The sequence below is a fragment of the Phycodurus eques genome, chromosome 4 (assembly GCF_024500275.1).
Source record: "Phycodurus eques isolate BA_2022a chromosome 4, UOR_Pequ_1.1, whole genome shotgun sequence".
Lineage (NCBI taxonomy): Eukaryota > Metazoa > Chordata > Actinopteri > Syngnathiformes > Syngnathidae > Phycodurus > Phycodurus eques.
The window spans coordinates 16,551,977-16,574,279 of NC_084528.1; the positions used below are offsets into that span (position 1 = coordinate 16,551,977).

Here is a 22,303-nt window from a genome sequence, read left to right on the forward strand (position 1 = left end):
AGACAAAAACTGGAGACTTCATTAGGTACACCTGCACAATCTAATTATATACAGTCCCCTAAAAATACCATTAAAAAGATAATGCACATAAGTGGCAAGGTTGCGTGCCAAAGTATGGGTGCAAAAGAAATGTTTTTTTTTCATTCAGCCCCCAAAGCCAGTTTCACTTAGTAACTTGACCAGTTCAGGCTGTACCCTGCCTCAGTTGGGTTCAATATGGGGAAGATTGCAGACTTGACAACTGGCCAGAAGACCATCATTGATACCCTCCATAGGATGGGTAAGCCACAAATATTCATAGCTAAGGAGGCTGGCTGTTCACAGAGTGCTGTGTCCAAGCATATCAATGGAGGGACAAAGTGTGGCTGGAGAAGGTGCAACAGCAAAAGAGATGACTGTGGGCTTCAGTCGATTATCAAACAGAGAAGAGTCAAGAATCTAGCAGACATCCAGAAAGAGTGGAATTCGGCGGGAGTCACAGCTTCAAAAACCACCACATTCAGATGCATCCGGGAGATGGGCTACAACTGTCGGGTTCCTCGGGTCAAGCCGCTTCTGAGCCTGTGCCAACGTAGGAGGCGTCTCAACTGAGCCAAGGAGACTGGACTGTTGGCCAGTTGTCCAAGGTCCTCTTTTCTGATGAAAGTAAAGTGTGCCTTTCATTCGGGAATCAAGGTCCAAGGATTTTGAGGAACACGGGTGGAGAACTGTCATGGTCTGTGTTTTGGTTTGGGTTGTGTTTAGTTTTGTTCCATGTTTTCCTGTGTTCCATGTTTGTCGTGTGCTCATTAGGTTGTTGTGTCCACCTGTTCTTGTCTACTTTGTGTCGAACAATCAGCTCTCTCCAGCCACTCGTGTCTTGTCCAGGTGTTCCTCGTTGTCTCGTCAATCTGTTTGTATTTAGTTCCCTGGTTTCTTTCAGTTCTTGTCGGTTCATTGTCGTTGTCACATGTCTTTGCCATGTCATAGTCGCCAGTTGTCTTTATCATTGTGGTATGTCATTGTCAGGTGTCATTTTTCCTTTCTATTCCACGTCTTACTCACAGGTCATAGTTTGTTTCCAGTTTTAGATATTCGAGTGTTTCTTTGTTACTTTGATTTGATTGGTATCTTTTGTGGGACTTTGTTCAGTTTTCCCTTTTTGAAGATTAAATATTATTATTTTGAGACTCCAGCACTCCTGCCTTGCCTCCCTGCTTCCCTGCAATTGGGTCCACCATGTTCTTGCCTTGCGTTACTCGCCCTCGCCCTAACCACGTACGTGACAAGAACAAAATCACAGCTGCTTGAGGTCCAGTGGGAAATATCCACAGTCAATAATGATTTTGGGTGCAATGTCCAGTGCAGGTGTTGGTAAACTGCTTTCTTAAATCCAAGGTCACCGCAACAGTCTACCAGAATGTTTTAGAGGGCTTCATGATTCCTTCTGCTGAGGATCTGTATGGAGATCCAGATTTCATCTTCCAGCAGGACCTGGCCCCTGCCCATACCATGCCAGAAGCACCAAAACCTGGTTTGATGCCCATGCTAACACAGTGCTTGACTGGCCAGCCAACTCGCCGGATCTAAACCCCATTGAGAATCTATGGGGTATTATCAAGAGGAAAATGAGGGGCACCAGACCCAAAAACAAAGAACAACTGACAGCAAGCATCAAGGAAATCTGGGCTTCCATAACTCCCAGGCAATGCCACAGGCTGATGGCCTCAATGCCACGACGGATCAAGGCAGTGACTAAAGCAAAGGGATTCCCAACCAAGTACTGAAGATTAACATATCATTTTGAAAGTACCATATTTTGATTGATTTAATGTGACCCTAATTATTATTTTTTTTCCTACAAAAACTGAGAGGTAAATGGTGATTTGGTGACTATAAGGTAAATGGTGACTATAAGCTCACTAGCACTAGTCATTAAACAACTTTTGGCATTTACACACAATAATGAAGGTTTGTTAATGCAGGCCAATTGTAATGGCAAAGTAGCCTACATGGGCTATAAGTAGGTTTTTACTTTTGACTGTGCAAGCGGTGAATTCAAGGACCGCAAACAAAGCAGTACATTGCAAATGCAGATGTAAAAACACTCAATGAATGAAACCTAACAATAACACCAAGATTCCACCAGATGGTACCAAATTAGAACATGTATCGCTTTGGGTTGAGCATAAAATAGTGAATAAACTAGATTTTCAGTGAATAATGTAGGACAGGCTCCCCCGAAAGAATCTGTGAATTTGCGAATGCTGAACCACAAATATACTGGGGTTTACTGTTCTATGTACAGTAATTGCACTTTAAAATTCCTGTTTCTCTTTTATTATGTTTTTATAGAATGCAGGACTATTTTTCTTTATCAAATACACAACAAAAAATGTAGTGTGTTTTTTGGTTAGCTGAATGGATGAATGAAATTTCAATTCATTTCAATAAGGAAAATGTATTGGATATACAGTATGAGTAACGTGAGTAGCGAGCATGGTCCTGGAACATATTAATCTCATAAATCAAGGTCCCGCTTTATTGTGTAAGTGTACCAAGAAGTTTATAACAAAATGGTCATTCTTTGGTCCTGTCAATCAGATCGGTACCTGCGTGACAATGAATGGACACCCGCAGCCAAGGATCATTTGGTTTAAAGATGGCCAGCCCCTTGCCGAGGTCAAGGACAGGAAAGAAAGTATGTTGATATATATAATTTTATCATTTTTAAAGTCACTTTGCACATCAACTGACATTGTCACTCTTGTTCGCAAAGAGACCTACATGGTTCCATCTCAGGTGAAGGAGGCATCGGGCCTGTTCACCATCAAGAGCACACTGTACATGCAGCCAAGCAAGACCGACAAGGATTCGGTGTTCCACTGCATGGTAGAGTACAGCATGCCGGGAGACCAGATCAAGCAGAAGAAGTCCGACACCATCAACCTCAACCTCAACTGTGAGCGCACGAATTGACAGGCCTTCCTTCTAAAATGTCTGTGATTAGCTCAACTCTTGTTTTGTTGTTTATCTTGCTATCTTACGTTCTTTACTATACACGACTCGTGTTATCTAATCAACTATATGTGTCCCCATCTCCCACCACCGAGAGTGAAGGTGAGCCACGCCAGAACAAAGTAGAATGGAAAACAAAAATAGTTAATTATAGCAGCAAGATAGTAATGTGCTAGCATGCTAGGTCCAGATGCTATGTAGGTTGCATCGTCTTCTGTACTACCGTGTAAATTTATCTGTACACTTTCATACTTTCAAATGATTAAAAATGAGTTCATCTTTTACATTTTGACCCACTTATTAATGTGTTGTCAAGTTAGCTTGAGCTCCTATGCTTAGCATGCATGTGGAATGCTACATAGCGGCTTGTGGTTCTTTTAGTGGAGTCAAATAAAATGAACACAAATAAAATAACTAAAATATAAATAAAATAATTACAATTATTAACATTTTGACCCTATCATTAAAGTAGTTTTGTCACATTAGCTCGAGATGGTTATTAGGATTTCCACATAGTTTCCAGGCAGGGCATGCCCCGCTGCAAAATGATTAGCTCCTGCGTCACGGAAGTGCACGTAGATGTAACAAGATGACCATCCCAAACAGGCATAATATTTGTATGAAATAAAAACAAATAAGTTTGTTATGGTTAGGTTTAGGGCTAGGTTTGGGGCTGAAGGCGGTTTAGGATAGGTTAGGATTAGGATGGGTTAGGGTTAGTGGGAAACATATTAACGCCGCCAAACTTAGAGTAAATCACATATTTCTTTACCTGTCTAGAAGCAGTAGGGCGTGTTCTACTGGGATACAACAGCCAATCATAGTGCAAGCGCGCATGTCCAAGAGCCAGTAATATTCGAGTAGGGCGTGTCCTGCCTGGAAACTATGTGGGAATCCTAAAAACACCTTTTAAAATGCTACATAACGGCTTGTAGCTCTTTTAGTGGAATTAAATAAAACATAACACAAATTAAAATAACTAAAATGGGAATAAAAACTAATCAAATTAACATTTTTATCCTACAACTAAAATAGTCTCATCAAGTTAGTTCAAGAGGGTATGTTTAGCATGTTTCTGGATTGCAGGCTAGCAGCTTGTGACTATTTTTGTGGAATCAAATAAAAGTAACACAAATCAATGGGTAAAATGTGAATAAAATGAATACAATTATTTTCATCCTGTTCTTAAAGTAGTCTCATTATGTTAGCTCAAGATGCTATGCGTAGCATGTTTGAGGAATACTACCTAACAGCTTGTGGCTCTTTTTGGGAATCAAATGGAAATATAGAATAGAATAAAGAATAACTCTTTAACCTGTACTATATAGTTTTATATAGTTTTTTTCCCAATGTCAGTACTAGCTATTTTAAGCCACATGTTGTTATTAGGGTTTTGGTTTTAAGTAAATTTTCTTCCAGCTCCTAAATGTCATTTAGCCGATTCTTTGGTGGCGTCACGGTCAGTACTCCACCACAGAAGACGAAAAATGCTGAGCATTAGATGAGGAAAGAGGAGTCACTGGGAAAGTGCTTGTGGAATGCTTTGTACGTCTCCCATTGATGACATACAGTCTGGCAGTGGAAACTCACCCAATATAGGAATTCTCACCTGTTCCCTCCCAATGTCTGTCCTTGTCCATCTAGACCCTTCGGAGTCGGCGACATTTACCCTTCTCAATGCCGGAGCTGTCAAAGAGGGCGACAACGTCACCATGAAGTGCGAGACGGACGGAAACCCTCAGCCAGAGTTTGACTTCTTCAAAGACGTATGTTGAAAAAAGTTGTGTTGAATAAACATCAAACGGGAACACGTTTTTGTTGTTATTGCTCAAAACAATTTGTAAATTCATGCTTTTTGTTATGATAGCAACGCATCAACTCGTGTTCCCTTGGTGCTATACAGAATTTATGCACAATTATGCCAGCCCCAATGAAGAAAATTCACATATTGTTGCTTTTCAACAAAAAATACATCTTCAAATTTTGAGTTTGTTTTATTTTGAGTTTATTTGTTTGTTTATTTATTTATTTATTTTAGTAATCTATTTAAAAAAAACAAAGACAAGTATTTTTGTTTTTTTTATTTGGATCCAATACACCCAGAAAATGTGTCTTTGGTGTGTTTTTAGGTAAAATGACTCCTAAGAGTGTGAAGAGGCATGCTTTTTTTGTTAGATGTGTCGTGTAGCAGGAATGGCAACACAGGAACTTTTTGTTCGAGAGAATTTGTGGGGCACAATTACAGCTGCCAAATGTCCTATGAAAAAAATTCACATATGGTTGCTGTCCAACAAAAGGCTCATCTTCAGATTTTGAGACTTTGTTTTTCAAATTTTATCTGGGAAAAAAAAGTATTTGTTTTTTAAAATACAAAAAAAAAGTTTTTTTTTTTTCAGATACAAAATAACCTCCCTAGAATTTAAAGATAGAGTACATGATTTTTGTTTACCGGCAATGTGTCATGTAGCAGGCATAGCAATGTATCAACTTGTGTATGTACTTGTTGCAAGGCAGAATTACAAGTGCACCTGCCCCAGTGCCCTATAAAGTCAAATCAGATCTGGTTGCTGTCCAACAAAAAAATATTATTCTTTTTTTTTTTTCCTGTGTGTTGCAAGCCAATTTTTTTGTTACAAGCAAGCTTCAGATACACTGATGCTAAAGTGAAGTGAATACCCTGGCCTGTGGGGAAGGTAGAGCCACAGTCGCAATGATTAATACAAAATGAGAACACTTGTTAGGAGCTGCTGTGGGCCACAACTCACGCTCGGACGCACACACGCAGACTAACTCACCACCAACCCAACTCCAGCTCCTGACATCACTCACTACACTAGGTACTAAGCCACACCCCTTAAGCCACACAAATACTCTATGTACATAATTGCACTGTTTATTTCTTTACATTTAATTTTATTATATTCTATACAATACAGTCCTTTTTTCTTAATTAAAAACTGAAAAAAATTAAAATGTTAAAATGTTGGTGAGCTGGAACGGATTAATGGCATTTCACTTCATTTTAATGGGTTAAATTGATTTGGTACACAAGTAAATTGATTTATAAGCTTGGTCGTGGAGCAAATTAAACTTGTAAGTCAAGGTACACCTGTATAATTAGATTTGTCATCCACACAAATGTATAATTTCTCCCTCTCCAGGGCAAGGCCATCGCTGGCCAGGGCGGCCTCCTGATGTTGAAATCCACCAAGCGCACCGACGCCGGTATGTACAAATGCAGGGCCATCGACTTCGACAACCTCGACGCCGACCTGACAGGCGAGATCAACCTCAGCGTACACTGTGAGTGAACCGCTAAAGCAGGGTAGACACAGGGGAAAAACACTCTTAACACAACTCCCACCACAGGATAATCTTCCAGAGGCATTCGATGATAGGGCCTTTGCTGACTTTGCTTGGAAGTCATAGAAAATGCTAAAATTTGGTACAATAATCTGCTTGTGTGTACTCCACTTGATTGGCTATCTTTCTGTTTCGTGTCACCATAACAGAGTCTGACTTGGCCCAATTCAGTTTTGATCACACTAACGAGGATTTGCAATTGTAAATATTGAACTACAAGTAGATTAACATTTGTGATTATCTACCTCGACTATTTACTGAGAAGATCAGGGAGGAAAATTCTTTATTAACATACCCCACACTGAAGGATAATCGCTCAGGATAATCTTACAGACACATCTGATAATCGAGCCTTTGCTGACTTTGATAGGGAGGAAAAAGGCTCAAATTCGGCCAAATTATTGGTATGTGTGTACCGCGCTTTATGCATGGAAAGGACTAAAGAGTCTGACCGTCCGGTCGGATTGTTCACGGTTCAGGCGTCACTTTAAAGTCATCCTAATTTGTGCCTATCAAACACATTAAGGGGAGATAACCTCCAAATTGTGCGGAACGGCCTCAGCACAAAATGGTCTAAACTTCAGAGAAAGGGCATTAGCTTTGTACTTCGAAATATTCCTCTTTGTGTAACCCTCTTAAGAGCTTTATTACTTGCTCGCCAAAGTTCTTAATTGATTTTTTTCTCTCTCTCCATGTCAGACATTGATCCAATGAGTGTGACTCCAGCGAAGCCTCAGGTTGTCATGCTTGGAGACAGTGTGGAGTGGCAGTGTAAGACCAAAGCCTCTGCACCACATACGGTGCAATGGAAAAAGGTGAGATGAGTGTTTTTTCCTTGCATTGTCCCTTTACCAGGACTTGTTATTTGAGGACTCTCACCCCCTATTACCAGGGAAGTCATAATTTGACATTTGGAGTAGTATTTTATGTGAAATTTCATTTTGGGAACCCAGCACCAGGTGCAAAGCAGGAGTGACCCTTGCGCTTTGGAAATTTAGCCCCCGAAGCCAGTAATATATAGCAACATTAAATTTGGTGAACATGTCTATCACAACTAAGACTCGCAAAAAAGTCTCAAGAGCCCAAGCCTGAAAAGACACAGAAAGACATTTTGGTTTGAAGAGACAATTTAGAAAAAGAGGTTTTATCCTAAAAATATAAGACTATTCTCATGGACTGTGATTTCCTTTCTTGCTGAAAAGGTTTTTCCATTTGAAAAACATTTGAATCACTTCATTCTCATCCTATCAGTCCCATTTTAGCACTCACTCACAGTTGCAGTTTTGTTGCAGTAATAAAGACAAGCGCTATAAAAACGGACAGACATTCCTTTAAGATTTAAGAGATTTATTTTCTTGAGAAATTATCAAACAATTCTTAAAATATATGTTTTTGCTTTAATCTGAGAAAATAAAACTATTTTCCTATATGACGATTTTTTTTCTCAAAAAATAGATACAAAATGTTTTCTTTTAAACAAGATTCTTTATTTTTTTTAATTCTGAAAAAATATCAAATATGTATTTTCTTGAAATAAAATGTTTAAGAAAAATTAATCATGATCCAAAAAAGACATTCCACTTAAAATAATCATAGCAACTTTATTCTTATCCTGTCAATCTCATCTCAGCGCTTATTGCGATTTGCTGACACAAAGCTGCGCTTGTGTCGTTTGATACCTTCCACTTGTCATGCAAAGAATGTTTCTCCGTTGTTGTCGAGCCTTTTGAATATTCTGTTGTGTCTTCCTGGCATGAGCGACTGCTTTATAGGAAGAAAACCCTCCTATTGTTGTTTCTTATGCGGCGCAATTTCCATGAGAAAATTGTGCGTTCGCAACGGCCAAGTGACTGTCATTTGTTATCACTGTTTGTGTGTGTGAAAGCTGCACTTTTGCTTTCTCATATCCTGACGGCCTACGACATTAGGTACACGTGCACAGTCAACTGAGATTCAATATAGGGGGCGTGTGATGAATAACCAAAATATTACAAAGAACTTTATATGATGCAGTGCAAACTACAACCACAATATTAAACATATTGCTAATACCTCAATCAAACTTTTATTTTAGTTGTACCTAATCAGGGGAACACGATGGACTAGTGGTTACCATGGCAGTTCTCGAATTTGAGTTTCAAATATTGGCGAAGGCGCTCGCCTAGCATCTGGAATAGGCTCCAGCTCCCCCATGCCCTAAATAGGAAAAGCTCTACAGAAAACAAAAGGATGTTTTTCCCCTTTAATTATTTAATTTTTTTTAAATATGATTTGTTTTCCTGGGGAAAATATCATTTTATTCAGCTGTCCCTATACTGAGGACAAATGCTATAGAAACTGGATGGATGGATGTACCTCATGAAGTGTCCTCCTGAATGCAATGTACGGCTTACATTATCGGTGTTATCATCTCCGCAGGGTTCCGAGGTTCTCTCTCAGGATGGGACGCTCTCAATAAAAGCCGACTCCTACGAGAAAGGCGGCGAGTACATGTGCGTTGGAGCCGTGCCGTCAGTCCCGGGACTGACAGACCAGGCTAGCACAGCCCTCACCATCAAAGGTACAACAGTACACTGACACTGGCATGACTTCATAACATAAAGATACCAAAAGACCTATTGGACACACTGTATACACATGCAAGTTAGGTTCATTGAAGTCTGTAATTGTCCATAGGTGTGAATGTGTGTGTGTGTGTGTGTGTGTGGTTGTTTGTCTGTACATGCACCCTACTATTGACTGGTGCATCTGCCTCTCACCCACAATCAGCTATCTTTAAAAAGCTATTTTTCCCCAATTTTTCCCGGCTTCTGCACGGCAACAGGATGCTAACAATGCATGTTAGCTGGCTCTGACTTTGTTCAGGAAGGACACAGCACAGTTGGAGGAAACGGCAAAGCGAGGGTGTTGCTTTCCACCTTGTTGGTTTACGCCCAACGCGGGATGGAATCATTTTGTTTATGCCCTCTTCCTTCCTCCACAGGAAAGCCAATGATCGATACGCCAGTCGGCGGGGAGGTGTCCAAGGAAGGAGATGTGGTATCCCTGAGGTGCTCCGCCTATGGCTCCCCTGCCCCTCAGTTCACCTGGAAGCCCTCAGGAAAAGAGGTAAAAGTGTCAGACATTGGTACTTAGCCAGCTCGTTCGTGAATGATAATTGTAGCAGTCTACATCTTTACTCAGTGTTCCTTCAAGTCAAATTGCATAAACAGATGGAACCAAATTCACGACAGCAGTCACTGAAGCTCCAAATTGAAGTCCTTTGTTCACACAAAGTTGGTCAATGGCCCATGAGAGCGACACTCTGCTCCTTTGATAGCTTTCTTCACTTCCCTGTATACAATTATGACTTTATTCTCAAATCACAGGTTATTTTTTCTGAAAAATATGAGTTGAAAAAGAAATTTTTCTCCCCTGAGATTGAATGCTGAGCAGTCAGGGTGTACTCCACCTCTTGCCCAAAGTCAGTTGGGCTAGGCTCCAGCTCATCAGCGACCTCATTTACCGCCAGCCTTTCCAGTTAACATGGATATTTGACTTCTAAATTCGTCAATGGCAGTGATTGTAATTAATGAGAACAAGCGCTAAAGAAAGTGTTATCCTCCTGAGATTGCAAATTTTCTTCTCAAACAATATTTATTTTATTGACAAATATGTAGGGGGTGGGGGATTGGTTGAAAAATATAAAAAGTAAAAAATTACCACAAATAAAACTTTTATCTTAAAATAAAATTAAGAATATATTATTTTTAAAAAATATACTTCTTTATCAAAAATATGACTTTGTTGTAAAAATAAATACTTTTTGTTCTTAAAAATATATTTTATTTTTAAAAATAAATTTTTATTCTTGTAAGGATCCGATTTCTTTTCTTGAAAAAATACTTTTAAAATCTGTTTTTTTGTCTTCGTTTTTTTAAATCTGGGGATTTTCTTGGAAAATAAATCTATAAAATATATATACTTTTTTTCCCTCAAAGAAATATATGTCTGTGTAAATTCTCAGTCATCTAGGTCATAATCATCTGCAAAGTTTGAATCAAGGTAAATGGACTGTTCTTCCTACACTATAAAACAAGTCAGTTTATTGCCATTCTTTTTTAATGTTTTATTATGTTACATTATGATATTGTATTATACAATACAATTTTATTTGTATTCATTAAAAACAAAAAAGTGTTTTTTTGGGGGGTGGGGGTGGGGGGAGAGAAATGGCGTTTCAGTTAATTTCAAAGGGGAAGATGGATTTGGTTAAATTAAATTATGAGCTTGGTCATGGAACAGATTAAACCAAAAAGTTAAGGCACCTCTGTATTGGTAGAACTAAAAAATGTACAAGGTTCGAATTTCAAGCAAGCACTGTAAAATTGTGATGATAACAATAACAAAATTATTATTAGCCATTGCAGAAGTAAACCTATTAAAACAGATCCATAGAACATCAGAGAGGTTCGGTGTGCTCGCACAGGGAAGGAAATTTGTGTTTTACTTGCACTATTTAGCTATTAATGCACTGCAGTTAAAAACAAAAGCCCCCGTAGGCGGGAGGCAGCTTGGCGTGACATCAAGTGAAATAATAAAACTATAATGAAACCTCCTTTATGCTCCACCGTTTCATCTGCAAATGCTGATGGCTGCACTATTAAAACATGAAAAGAGTTTTTGGATTTGAGTTTTCAATTAAAAAAGAAATGGAAAAACTAATAATTACTTTCACTAGTGCAACAACATAGTGTGTCAAAACGTTTGTCATTTCGAGGCGACGTTTGCTTGTATGTGACATAGTTGTGTATGTCCATCCCTCAGTCGGTGATGGTGGAGGGTAACAAGGTGGTGAACACCGTCACCCTGCCGGCCACCGCCGCTGTCATGAAGGACGGCGTGACCTGTGAGGTGGCCAACGAGCACGGCACCGACAGCAAGACCTTCGCTGTATCTCTCAAAAGAGGTCGGTCACAATTTTTAAAAAATCTCTATTTCAAAAGTGACCACGCCTTCTGTCTTGCAGAAAGAATGTCTTCATCACACATTTTTTTGTTGTTGTTTTTTTTTTTTTTCAATGTGGACTGGTTTCACACAATTCCGTTTTATTAAATTAACACAAAAGTATGATGTTGGTCCAGCATTAATGTGCATTTTGCCCATTTCATTAGTTCAGCACAAAATACTGGACTGATGCAGCTTTTTTTTTTCTTTTTTTTTTTCGCTCCGCTAATACAATGCAATATGAAGTAGCTGACATTAAAATTGAGCAAAGTCAACTTTTGGGGGGGGGGGTAACACAACTTACAAACGTTTTACTCTCCTCATAAGTTGTGGGTCAAATTCAGCAAATTTAAAGTTTAAAACGTAGGAAATATGTGTTCAAAAAGTTGTAATTGTAAATGTTATTTTTATTCTATATTTGTAATTGTTTTTGAATTTGCAAACACCTCTCCTTAGCAAGTGTATTAAATATACAGTAATAACACCGCAGCGACATAACAGGCAAATACTATACAGCGGATAGGGACCAGGACCGACCGCAAATAGCGAAAATCCTCCAATAATTGACGAAAATTAAAATTGCATTGAGAAAAAAATCTCACTAGTTATTTTCTTTTTAACCAAAAAAAATATTGAATGAGCGGGAATATACTGCCAATAAGCGTTTTGCACGAAAAACGGGGGTTGGTTCCCTGCCATCGGGGGAAGAAAAAAATAGGTAAATCTGTGAGTGCCGAACCATGACTATAGGGGTCCGCTGTACACTCGTTTCCACTTTTTATATACAGTATGTCATACTCACCCACACATCTTATTTCAACTAATTTTAGCACACAAACATGAAGTATGGTTAAGTGATGACTTTCATCTCTAGTTTACATAACGCAACATTTGCAATATTTTTTTATGGACAACACAAAAAATCAATAGGAAATAGTTTATATTCATAAGTAATAAAATGACTTGAACTATTTTATGTAAGGCCAAAATGTGTCACAATGCATAAGTTTAAGAGCAAAACCTCCCTGAAGTCTCGCGGGGGAAAACAACAACTTTAGACCTAATTACGGTTGGGCATCGTTTGAAATTGGAGCGAATCTGGTCCCGATTCCGGATCCTTAGTTCGATTCCGGTTCCAAACGATTCTCGGTTCCGGTTCTTTCAGAGGGACAGGTCAAAAAATATTACATGGTTTAAATAAAGGGTGTACAAATTATGAACATCTATTTTCTTAACAGCCCGCTGCATAGACTAAAATGAACATTTGACTCGGGGTTCTTTATTACCATTATCAATATCAAACCTGTGAACTAAAAGGCAATGTGTGTGGAACTAACCCTCTTGACTTAATATTTATTAATTAATGTTTCAGCTAATAGTTAAATATAGCATTGTTAAAATTGTTATTTGGGACTGTTTTATTACCTCAAATGGTTTATATGTGCAAGTTTTAACTTGACTTCGTGTTTTAAGCTTGTAGCCTTTTATTTTGAAGGGTACGCACCGGAACTCAGCATTTTGGCACAAAAAGTAACTTTATACGGCATGGGAGATTTTGACAGAGTTGACTTCACTGATGCTGCGCGCGGTGTAGGCTGAGACTTGGAGTCCGTCAGACGCTACACATCGTGAAACCCTCCTTGCACAATATGATCTTATTCCAAGTGTTACACTGAGGAGACTGGTCAATCATTTTAACAAAGACACACTTTTGTTCGCCGCCGTTGGGCACAAGCATGACTTTGTGCATGTTCTTGTTCATTGGTTTTCGCCGGTTCTTCGCTGGTTTTCGCCATCAAAACTGGGAACCGCAAATTTTAAATTTAAAGGATTCCGAGAGAACTGGAACGTTAGTCCCGGTTCCAATCGGTTCTTGACTCTCGATGCCCAACCCTAGACCTAATACATCCTTGTTGATTTGCTACTCATTTCAGTGCATTAACTTTCATACAAAATCCGGATTAGAGTTTCCACCTTTTCTAGAACTAAAATAAAATAAATGGTGCAACACATGCTACAAACATGGCAGAAGCACTGCACAATAAATAGCTGAAAGGTTTTTTCAGAAAGGCCCACTATTTTTCATGTTTCTACTAATTAAAGTACATTATCTTTGGTCAAAATCAGAATGAATTCTTGTGAGGATTTCCACTTTTTCAAAATAAATTGTGAAAAATTAAACAGTCCAACGGATTTTTTCAGAATGATATATAATGCGCTTGAACTGCTTTTAATTATTATATCATGATAACAAACCCGCCTGTAGTTCACTTTCCACAAATTTCACTTAATTACTTTTCATACAGAATGTCAAAAAAAATAAATCAGGCATGTTATTTTCATTAATAGGATTTTCATTCATTCATTCATTTAATTTTTTGTTTGTCAAAATTGCTGACTTTCTATTAAGTTCAGCGCATTACTTTTTTTTATAAAAAAGAAAAAGAAATAATCCTATTTGTGATGAAAACACAATCCTGACCTTTTTGCAGTTGTTTATAAAAACAAGCTTTTTCAGCAAAAAACAATTGACTAAATTCAGTGCATTAGTTTTAATATAAAATCCACCTTACTTAAAAAAAATAATGCAATTCTCATGCAATTTATTTTTGAATGAATTAAGAAAATTAAGATTCTTCCTCCTAATTTCAGCATATTGCGTTACATTTTTCACCACTAAATTCTAAGGAAAGCACACGATCCTGTTTTTGTTTTTTCCTGCACCACCATCACTCATTTTTTTTCTCCTTTTTGCATTTACAATTAAAAGAAATATGCAAAGGAAGGAATGAGTTAACATTGTACTTTTCATGCAAAATTTGCCTTTTTGAAAGCAGACCATGCAGTTTATTTTCAGAAATATGAATGTAAAAACAAATGCTGACCTTCTATTAATTTCAGCGCATTACATTTATGGGTAAAAAAACAAAAATCAACTAAATCCAGATGGAGCCACACAATCCTGATGATTTTTTCATTTTTTTTTCACTAGTCTCTTCTTCTTTTCCTGCTTTTGCAGCTATTGACAACTCCGCCAACAGAGGTAGAGCCTTCTCCCTCCTCCTCCTCTTGTCCCTCCTGCTCTCAGGACTCTTTGTTGTACAGACCATGTCATTTTAGTACACCCTCCCAAACGCCTTCCTTCTTCACCCACCTGTCCCCTTCCCTTCATCATACACACACACAGACACACACACACACACCACTGCACTGCAATCTTGTACATTAGCCCTCTTGCTACCAAACACTGTGGATATTGTATATTGTTCTTCTTCTTTTCTTGTCACCTTTGTAATGTCTGTCAGATATTTTGTTGATGCTGCGACACGTTTTTTGTGGCCCTCAGGGGACAATAAAGGATTCTATTCTATTCTATCCCTTCCTTTCCACTCTCTGTGTGTCTCCTTTCGGCCTGTATTTGCACGCTCGTTCTCTTTTTTTCTCGCCGTTTGTGTGTGCGTTGCGGTGCTTGCTTTGCTAAGCTACTGGACTGAGCAACTTTCTTTCTCTCAAAGTGCTGCTCTCTGGAAACCCTGTGCTTAAGTCAGGTCTGTAACCGCTAACTTCACTCACGGGCTGTTTGTCCACGTGTGTGTGTGCGTGTGTGTGTGTTTGTGTGTGTGTTTTAACCGTGTCTCTGTGCACATACGATTTAGTGTAGTCGTGTTTTGACAAAAGCTGTTTGTGTACGCATGCTTGTATTACTGCTGCTGTGGGGACAGACGTCTTGCGTAGAGATCCATAACATCATCTGACTTTTACGTCTTTTAGATTTCCATCTTTAAGTTTGTGCGACATAATTTTTTTTTTTAGATGGTAGTTCCTGGAATGAGCATAAAGTCACTGTCCAATAAAAAGCATGAGTAAATCCATGCTGTGCAATGGTGATATGGACCGAGACCTGCCACAAGTAATTGACACCCCGACTAAATAATTTCCCATACTAATAGTTTAAACCATTAATATACCAAAAACTATGATCGCAAAACAATTAATATCATTTTAAACTCATCTTACAACATTACCCTTAAAAAAATAATGGCTTAAAGATGATTAGATTTGAGAAAAAATTAACTGCAAATGCACGTGTACATTCGATGTAGACTCACCGTAACCTCCACTAACAACTCAGGCTAAATTTAGCTCCTCCCTGACATACAAAGATGTTAGTCTCTTAGTCGAGATGTATCACTTCAACATACGTCTTTGACACCAATTACCATTTTCCTTTTAGCTGGGGTTTTGGGGCAACCTTGTGGAAAGAGCACAAAAAACGCAAATTGGTGAATTTGTAAATCGTGAACCACGAATAGGCAGATGTTCACTGTATCTCCAATTTTATTACATTTTTATTTTTATTTTTTTGCCATTGTTACTTTTTCAGATAAAAACAAAAATGCAAACTAAAAAAAAATTGGAGAAACGGGATCCTCAGTTTACAACAGTCCTACATATGACTTTTTGTGGTTGCAAACGGCGAGCAATGAACTAGCAGTATAAGAATACGTGGTCACGAGCACACAAAAAATAACTTACTGTAATTATGACTTTACTACTGCTGTTAGCTTGAGTTAGGGATAGACTGTGCCACATTCCGACTTCTGTCCAAATTCAGGTTTAGTTGTGTTTTACGAACACAACCCCATCCTACTCTCAGGACCCCTTGTACATGCCTTTCATTGGACAGTGACAAAATAGCGATTCAGACTATTCACATACATGCTGACAAACACAAAAATCCACTGACATTGCGGTAATATGCATGCCAGTGTCGGTTAGTCAGAGACTATGGCAAGTTCTGACTCAAGAACAAGTTCAGCTTACATCGCCATCGTAGGAACGGAACTCGGTTGTGAATCAAAGACTTCCCCAGACTTATTCTTTATCTCGAAATAAAATCCTTGATGACAAAATTTTGCAACGTGGTTGGTAACTCACCGCAAAAAATAAAATGTTATAATTGTTAATAGTATTGTAACGTCATGTCTCCACAAGTCCAGTAATAAAAACATGGGTGACGTCGGGGTCGGTGATGTCGTTATTGCGCCGTGGCTGGTCAGCAGCTTCATTGTTGTGAATATGCCGGTCCCGTTTATTTGGGTCCCATCACATTTCAGTCTTTTGCATTTAAGACTAACTCCACATCCCACTTACCCCCGCTCTCTCTCCTACTCCCCCACCCACCCGCATTTGGATCCCCATCTGTCCTCCATCCCTTCCCTCTTCCCATCCTCATTTTCATCTGCCCTACCCTCCTACAAAACAAAATCATCATCCTCCCCCGCTCCCCATGTGAATGAAACGCCTCATGATTCCCCCCTTCCAAAATCAATAAAACGCTCCCATCCCCTCCAAATTCTTCCTCCACTATGACAAATTTCCACCTCCATCCATCCCCATAACCTCTTCCTGAACCTCCACCTCTTCCATCCCCATCCTCACCCACCCCGTCATTGCGGCGCTGTAGCTGACCAGCAGCAGGGAGGTTCCAGCGGGGTGGTGATAGCCGTGGTGGTGTGTGTGCTGCTGCTCCTGCTGCTGGTGGCCCTCATCTACTTCCTGAACAAGAAGAGCAAGCTGCCCTGTGGCAAGAAGGACAAGAAGGAAGTGTGAGTATCTGGTAGAGTGCTTCTCAAACCCACGCGCGATACCTTGGGGGTCCGGCCCTTTGAAATACGCCCGAACCAAAACAGCAGCACCCAACTGGGGCACGTAAAACATCCATCCATCTATTTTCTGAATAGCGTGCTGGTTCCTATCCCAGTAGACTCTGGGCGAGAGGTGGGGTACACCCTGATGGGTCGCCAGCCAATCGCAGGGCACATATAAATAAACAACCATTCGCACTCACATTTACACCTACGGGCAATTTAGAGTCTTCAATCAACCTACCACGCATGTTTTGGGGATGTGGAAGGAAACAGTAATACCCGGAGAAAGCCCACGCAGGCACGGGCAGAACATGCAAACTCCACACGGGGCCGGGATTTGAACCCCGGTCATCAGAACTTTAAGGCAGATGTGCTAACCGGTCGTCCATCGTGCCGCCCGGCACGTAAACAGTCTCCGATAAATTGAAGTATGAAGCGTAACTTAGAAAAGTGATCTCACAACGAACGTAACAACAAATAGCGTTCCAGTATATCCTGAAATGTGGTTGCTCCACAATGTACGCAACTTATGTTCTGCTCAAATTACAGTACCCCTTGTTTTGTATGCACGAGTGCTAGTCATTAGCTTCTGACTCGTCTTTGGCTTGAAAAAAAAGGTATTTATATATATATATATATTACCACTGCTCATAGTTACGACAGTATAAAGGTTCATATTGTTGTTTCAGAGGATGTTTTCTGTATAATCTGGTTGTTTTTAATGTCTAGATTTTTAATGTAAAGTATTTTCTCTCCTGCTCCCCCTACAGGGCAGACACAGAAGTGAACAATGACATTGTCGTGGAGATGAAGACAGACAAGGCCAACGAAGAAGCCGGTCTCCTCAACAAGAGACCGCCCGCAGAGCAGGTGGGCTAACAGACACAGGCTAATATGCTAAGAAGCTCCTAAAGGCGTAGTAGCCTAGGTTTAAGTCATCGTTTGATACCAGGTGAAAACAGTTTGGCAAATTTTGGGGGATTTTTCCTTTTGTTTTTCACGGGGAGAACATGCAAATTCCACACAAGCGGGGCCGGGGATTGAACCCCAGATTGAACTGTGAGGCAGACGCTCTAACCCGTCGCCCACCGGGCCGCCCTTTTTAAATAAATGTTTTGAATTGTAGATAGAATTTGTCAACTATGTAATTGTCACCTATTCCTCAATATTTGAAGAAAAACTCACCTGTTCTTGGTGGCAAGGACCTTTGTTGAAGCTTCATTTAGTCAGGCCATGGAAAAAAAGTGGGTGGTCGTCAATTACTCGCGGATAGAAGAGGAACACTTTAATGAGCTGTGGTCAGGGCGGAAACATCCACCGATATCATATCAGTTTCGCAAACTGTCTTGTCAGTCAACTGTCTCTCAGACAGATTGAGAACGTTGTCCCCACGGTTTAGCGGTTGCGACAGCTCGCTTCCAAAATGCCATCGCGCAAGTAAGACGTCTTGTCAAACCCTCGATAGCTGGTCTTTTGTGATTGGCAGCCACCTGACACGCTCCCTTTGGCATCTTGTCTTGAATCCGAGCAGCTTGTTTTTTTCAAGAAAATAAGAAAATAACATCACCACGTCCACCTCGATGCCGTCACACTGTTACTTTGGAGACATTTGTGTTGCTTTTTGACATTGACGCCGCGCTCTCTCTTTCTTCTGTGTTCTCTTGCAGTGATGAATGAAGACTGACAGAGGGACCAAGGGAAGAAGCTCAACAGTTATGAAGAAAAAACTGGACCGATTTGTATTCGCTAAACTTTTTTTTTTTTTGAGGGGTGGGGTGGGGGGGTGTCAGCTCTCCTTGACCCCCCCCTTGAAAAATGCTACACTATGGCATCACTGAATGATGCTTTACTGAACCAATCACAGCTTTTGGGTGCTCCCTGGCAGAGTAGTGCAATAGTGTGCTTTCAAAAATACTTTAAATTACAAAAAAAAAATTCAACTGTGGCAAACTCATATAGTGCCACCATGCCCCTGTGCGTTTGTGTATTGTTCAAGTTTCACACTACGACTACTCTGCCTTGGAGTCTGCACTTAAATTCAAATCACTGTAGTGTGGGTGTGAAATTTGCCGACGGTCTTTCTTTACCCACTTCCATAATCATGACTGTCTGCTTCTAAATCAAGCGCACTGTGTTACATTTCTGCTCTGCTTTAGCAATGTTTGATGGCGTCATACATATATGTACACACTACATGTTCAAATGTATTGGGACACCTGACTATGGCTGGATTCACACTGCAAATCCAAGTATGCAGTTCTGATTTAATGCCGATATTCACTTTGTCTTTACTGTCTGTTTCCATGTTCATTTCAGACAGATGCCCAAATTGCACAAGAATAACCCCACAAATGACAACGCGAAAGAATAATACATAAATTATACAAATATGAAACATTCATAGTATTTAGTTGTCCTTGACTAACTCTTCCCACCATTGATTACTGTAAATGAGGCTAACCTTAGCCCCACTGGCCGTCATCTGTAATTATTTTCCTAATTTAATGATGGACACACTTCTAATCTTGCATATTTGGACCATGTTTAGTTGTCTCGGCTTTTGCTGTAGTTTGGATGTTCAGTGGGTTTTTTTTGTTGTTGTTTTTTTCTGTGTGTCATTTGGGTAGACGCGGGTGTGTATACATCAACGATGTATTTATCTTGATGTCAAGCTTGTATTGATGAGTTGTATCCATCTGCACGCACACAGGGTGATATCCAATACGTATTGGATTTTTATCCACATAATTGGAAGGGGCCTGATTCCAAGCTGAAGATATCCGATTCCATGCATTTGTTTTATATATATAAACGCTGCCGAATCCCAATTGTGCTACTTCACAGCAAAAAATTATAATTCTGTCACTTGAACCATTAAGTGTAAATCCAGCCTAATACTCCTACAAGGAAGTGAGAAGGGGAAGAAAATATTTTTTTGCAGCATCGATCTTTTTAGTCAGACTTTCTACAACAGGGTTGGGGAATTTGGGCCATGTGTGCTGACACAAGAGATATTTAATCTAGCCCCCATGAAAATCTAAAATCTAACTATATGTTGGTGACCATGTGGAGTCAAATTTGCTGTCTTGCTCGACCCAAACCTAGGACAGAAAAACAGTTTTGGCATTTTAGTGCCAGTTCTGTCTCATTTTCATAGTATAGGCCTTCAAAATGATTGATTTGGCCTAATATGCCCTTCGTAGGACTTTATAAAATACTTCCCCAACCTTATTCTTATTATTCTAAGATTTTTAGGGCCAGTCAAGCCATTTCCAGCATACACATTTATAGATATAGTATATAATTTTGGTACGTCCACTTTTTTCCCTTGACTTCTTTCCTCTCTTTTTTATTTTTTAAGATTATTTTTAGAACTGCAAGTTCGAAACTGATTGCTTAAGTGTCTGAGCTGACTTTTTTTTCAAGGATTAAACCATTCAAAAGCCCAATTTCAGTGAAAATGATGTGAAACTGCAGAGGCAAGGGGTGGGAGGATGCTGGTACAATCACTTGTCTGAGCAGAATTTGAAGGCGCTCGGGCCCAGCAGTTAGATGAAGGGAAGTGAGTGAATTTTTTTTCTTTTTTTCTGGGGGTTTCTTTATTAATCATTTGAAAATGTCACAGCAGAAAGTCAGGGAGGTTGTATTGTTGAGAGCTGATTTTTTTTTGGGGGGGGGGGGGGGGGGGGGGTCTTATGATCTTGTGTGCGCGCCAATAGCGGCTTGACGTGGCTTTTGACTTTTGTTGTACACTGGAACTAATGACCTTGAATTACCGTAAAAATACAAAGGGTCACCTCAAACCACTATCTGATGTGTGTCTACTGTTCTTGACTGTTAGCAAACCTGTCACGGCAGGCTTAAACTTGGAGCATCTGTTTTTTGTTTTAGTCACTGTTTTATATAAAATGATGTGCTTGTTGCCTTTTTATTTGTGAAATTTGGGACTACTGAGTTGTCTTTTCTTTTGTTTCCTCTTTGAGGATTATTATTTGGATGAGATTCTCCATGCTTTACTTCTCTCTTCTGTAAACTGTATATTTTGTGGTACGCTCTTGTGGGGTTTTGATGTATCTTTTTGTATTTTGTTCCAGCTGTTTAGAATTTATAATGGAAAAAAAAAACACTTATTCGTTTTCTGTTTTTATTCAAAAGCAAAGAAAAAAAACATGTCACGGGTGATTCATAACTTTTAGTCAGTTTCTGAATTTGGCCTGGACAGTGAACCCCCGTTTATCACAGGGGATACGTCACAAACCAACCAATGATATAGAGACCATGTGTAGAAGAAGAAAAAAAAAAGGTGTTCCTGCTCCTACACACTTGAATTGATTTTAAACTTGTTTTTTTGTTGTTTTTTTTTAACTTTTTTAAGTATTCCTTTATGCCTGCTCTCGGTCGCATGGTTTTCCCAATGAGAAAAAAGCATTTGTTCAACATTACTCGCAGGCATAAATTCTCTTGCATTGTGGTGGAGTTAGTTGAGGACATTTTCTGCCTCTTCCTTTTGCTGTTAACTACGCTGCATCTTTTCCAGTAGACCTCAGTGTTTCTTGCCATGTTGTGTCACGTATTTATAGGTCCAAAAACTAATTGATTAATCAACAACTATTTGATTATCAAATTAATCAACTTTTTCTGATCATCGGTTTATTGTTTAGAGACATTGGTTAACGTGAAATTGTCCAAATCATTGGATTTTCAGCCACTCAAGAGTAAATATTCTCTGATTTCTGTAGTCCTCCATGAAAGCAGACTGACTTTGTGTTTAATCGAAAGAAAACATTTGCAAACATCTGCTTTTACTTTGAAAAACAATGATCAACATTTTTTTCTGACATGTTATGGACCGAGGCGGCACGGCGGACGTTCAAATACAGCCTCGCCTGTATGGAGTTTGCATGTTCTCCCTGTGCCTGGGTGGGTTTTCTCCGGGTCCTCAGGTTTCCTCCTACATCCCAAAAACATGCATGGTAGGTTAATTGAAGACTCTAAATTGCCCGTAGGTGTGAATGTGAGTACGAAGGCTTGTTTGTTAATATGTGCCCTGCAATTGGTTGGCGACTAGTTCAGGGTGTACCCCGCCTCTCGCCCAGAGTCAGCTGGGATGGGCTCCAGCACGCCTGCGACCCTAGTGAGGATAAGCACTACGGAAAATGGATGGATGGCTGTTATGGACCAAAATAGTAACTGAATCATAATCAATATTTGTAAATTTTCTGCACTTACAATTTTTAATAATTTCCTATTTTAAACGGATGAACTTTTTTTTTTTTATCTGATTCATTAATTAATCAAAAATATAA

At 39.5% G+C, this 22,303-nt stretch overlaps 1 protein-coding gene across 2 annotated transcripts in view; it reads left to right on the top strand.

The window, feature by feature from the left end:
* Positions 1 to 21,316, top strand: part of bcam (basal cell adhesion molecule (Lutheran blood group)) — a 75,748-nt gene extending 54,432 nt beyond the window's left edge. Inside the window, exons 5-16 of one of the 2 annotated variants that reach the window (XM_061674260.1) lie at positions 2,584 to 2,680; positions 2,759 to 2,941; positions 4,642 to 4,763; positions 6,159 to 6,300; positions 7,060 to 7,175; positions 8,779 to 8,920; positions 9,344 to 9,468; positions 11,167 to 11,308; positions 14,366 to 14,389; positions 16,814 to 16,955; positions 17,768 to 17,867; positions 18,665 to 21,316. In XM_061674260.1, coding sequence (XP_061530244.1) covers positions 2,584 to 2,680; positions 2,759 to 2,941; positions 4,642 to 4,763; positions 6,159 to 6,300; positions 7,060 to 7,175; positions 8,779 to 8,920; positions 9,344 to 9,468; positions 11,167 to 11,308; positions 14,366 to 14,389; positions 16,814 to 16,955; positions 17,768 to 17,867; positions 18,665 to 18,667 — 1,338 coding nt within the window. In that variant the 3' untranslated portion in view covers positions 18,668 to 21,316. The remainder of the gene's footprint in view (positions 1 to 2,583; positions 2,681 to 2,758; positions 2,942 to 4,641; positions 4,764 to 6,158; positions 6,301 to 7,059; positions 7,176 to 8,778; positions 8,921 to 9,343; positions 9,469 to 11,166; positions 11,309 to 14,365; positions 14,390 to 16,813; positions 16,956 to 17,767; positions 17,868 to 18,664) is intronic. The other variant, XM_061674261.1, reaches the window with a different exon arrangement.
* The last annotated feature ends 987 nt before the right edge of the window (positions 21,317 to 22,303 follow it).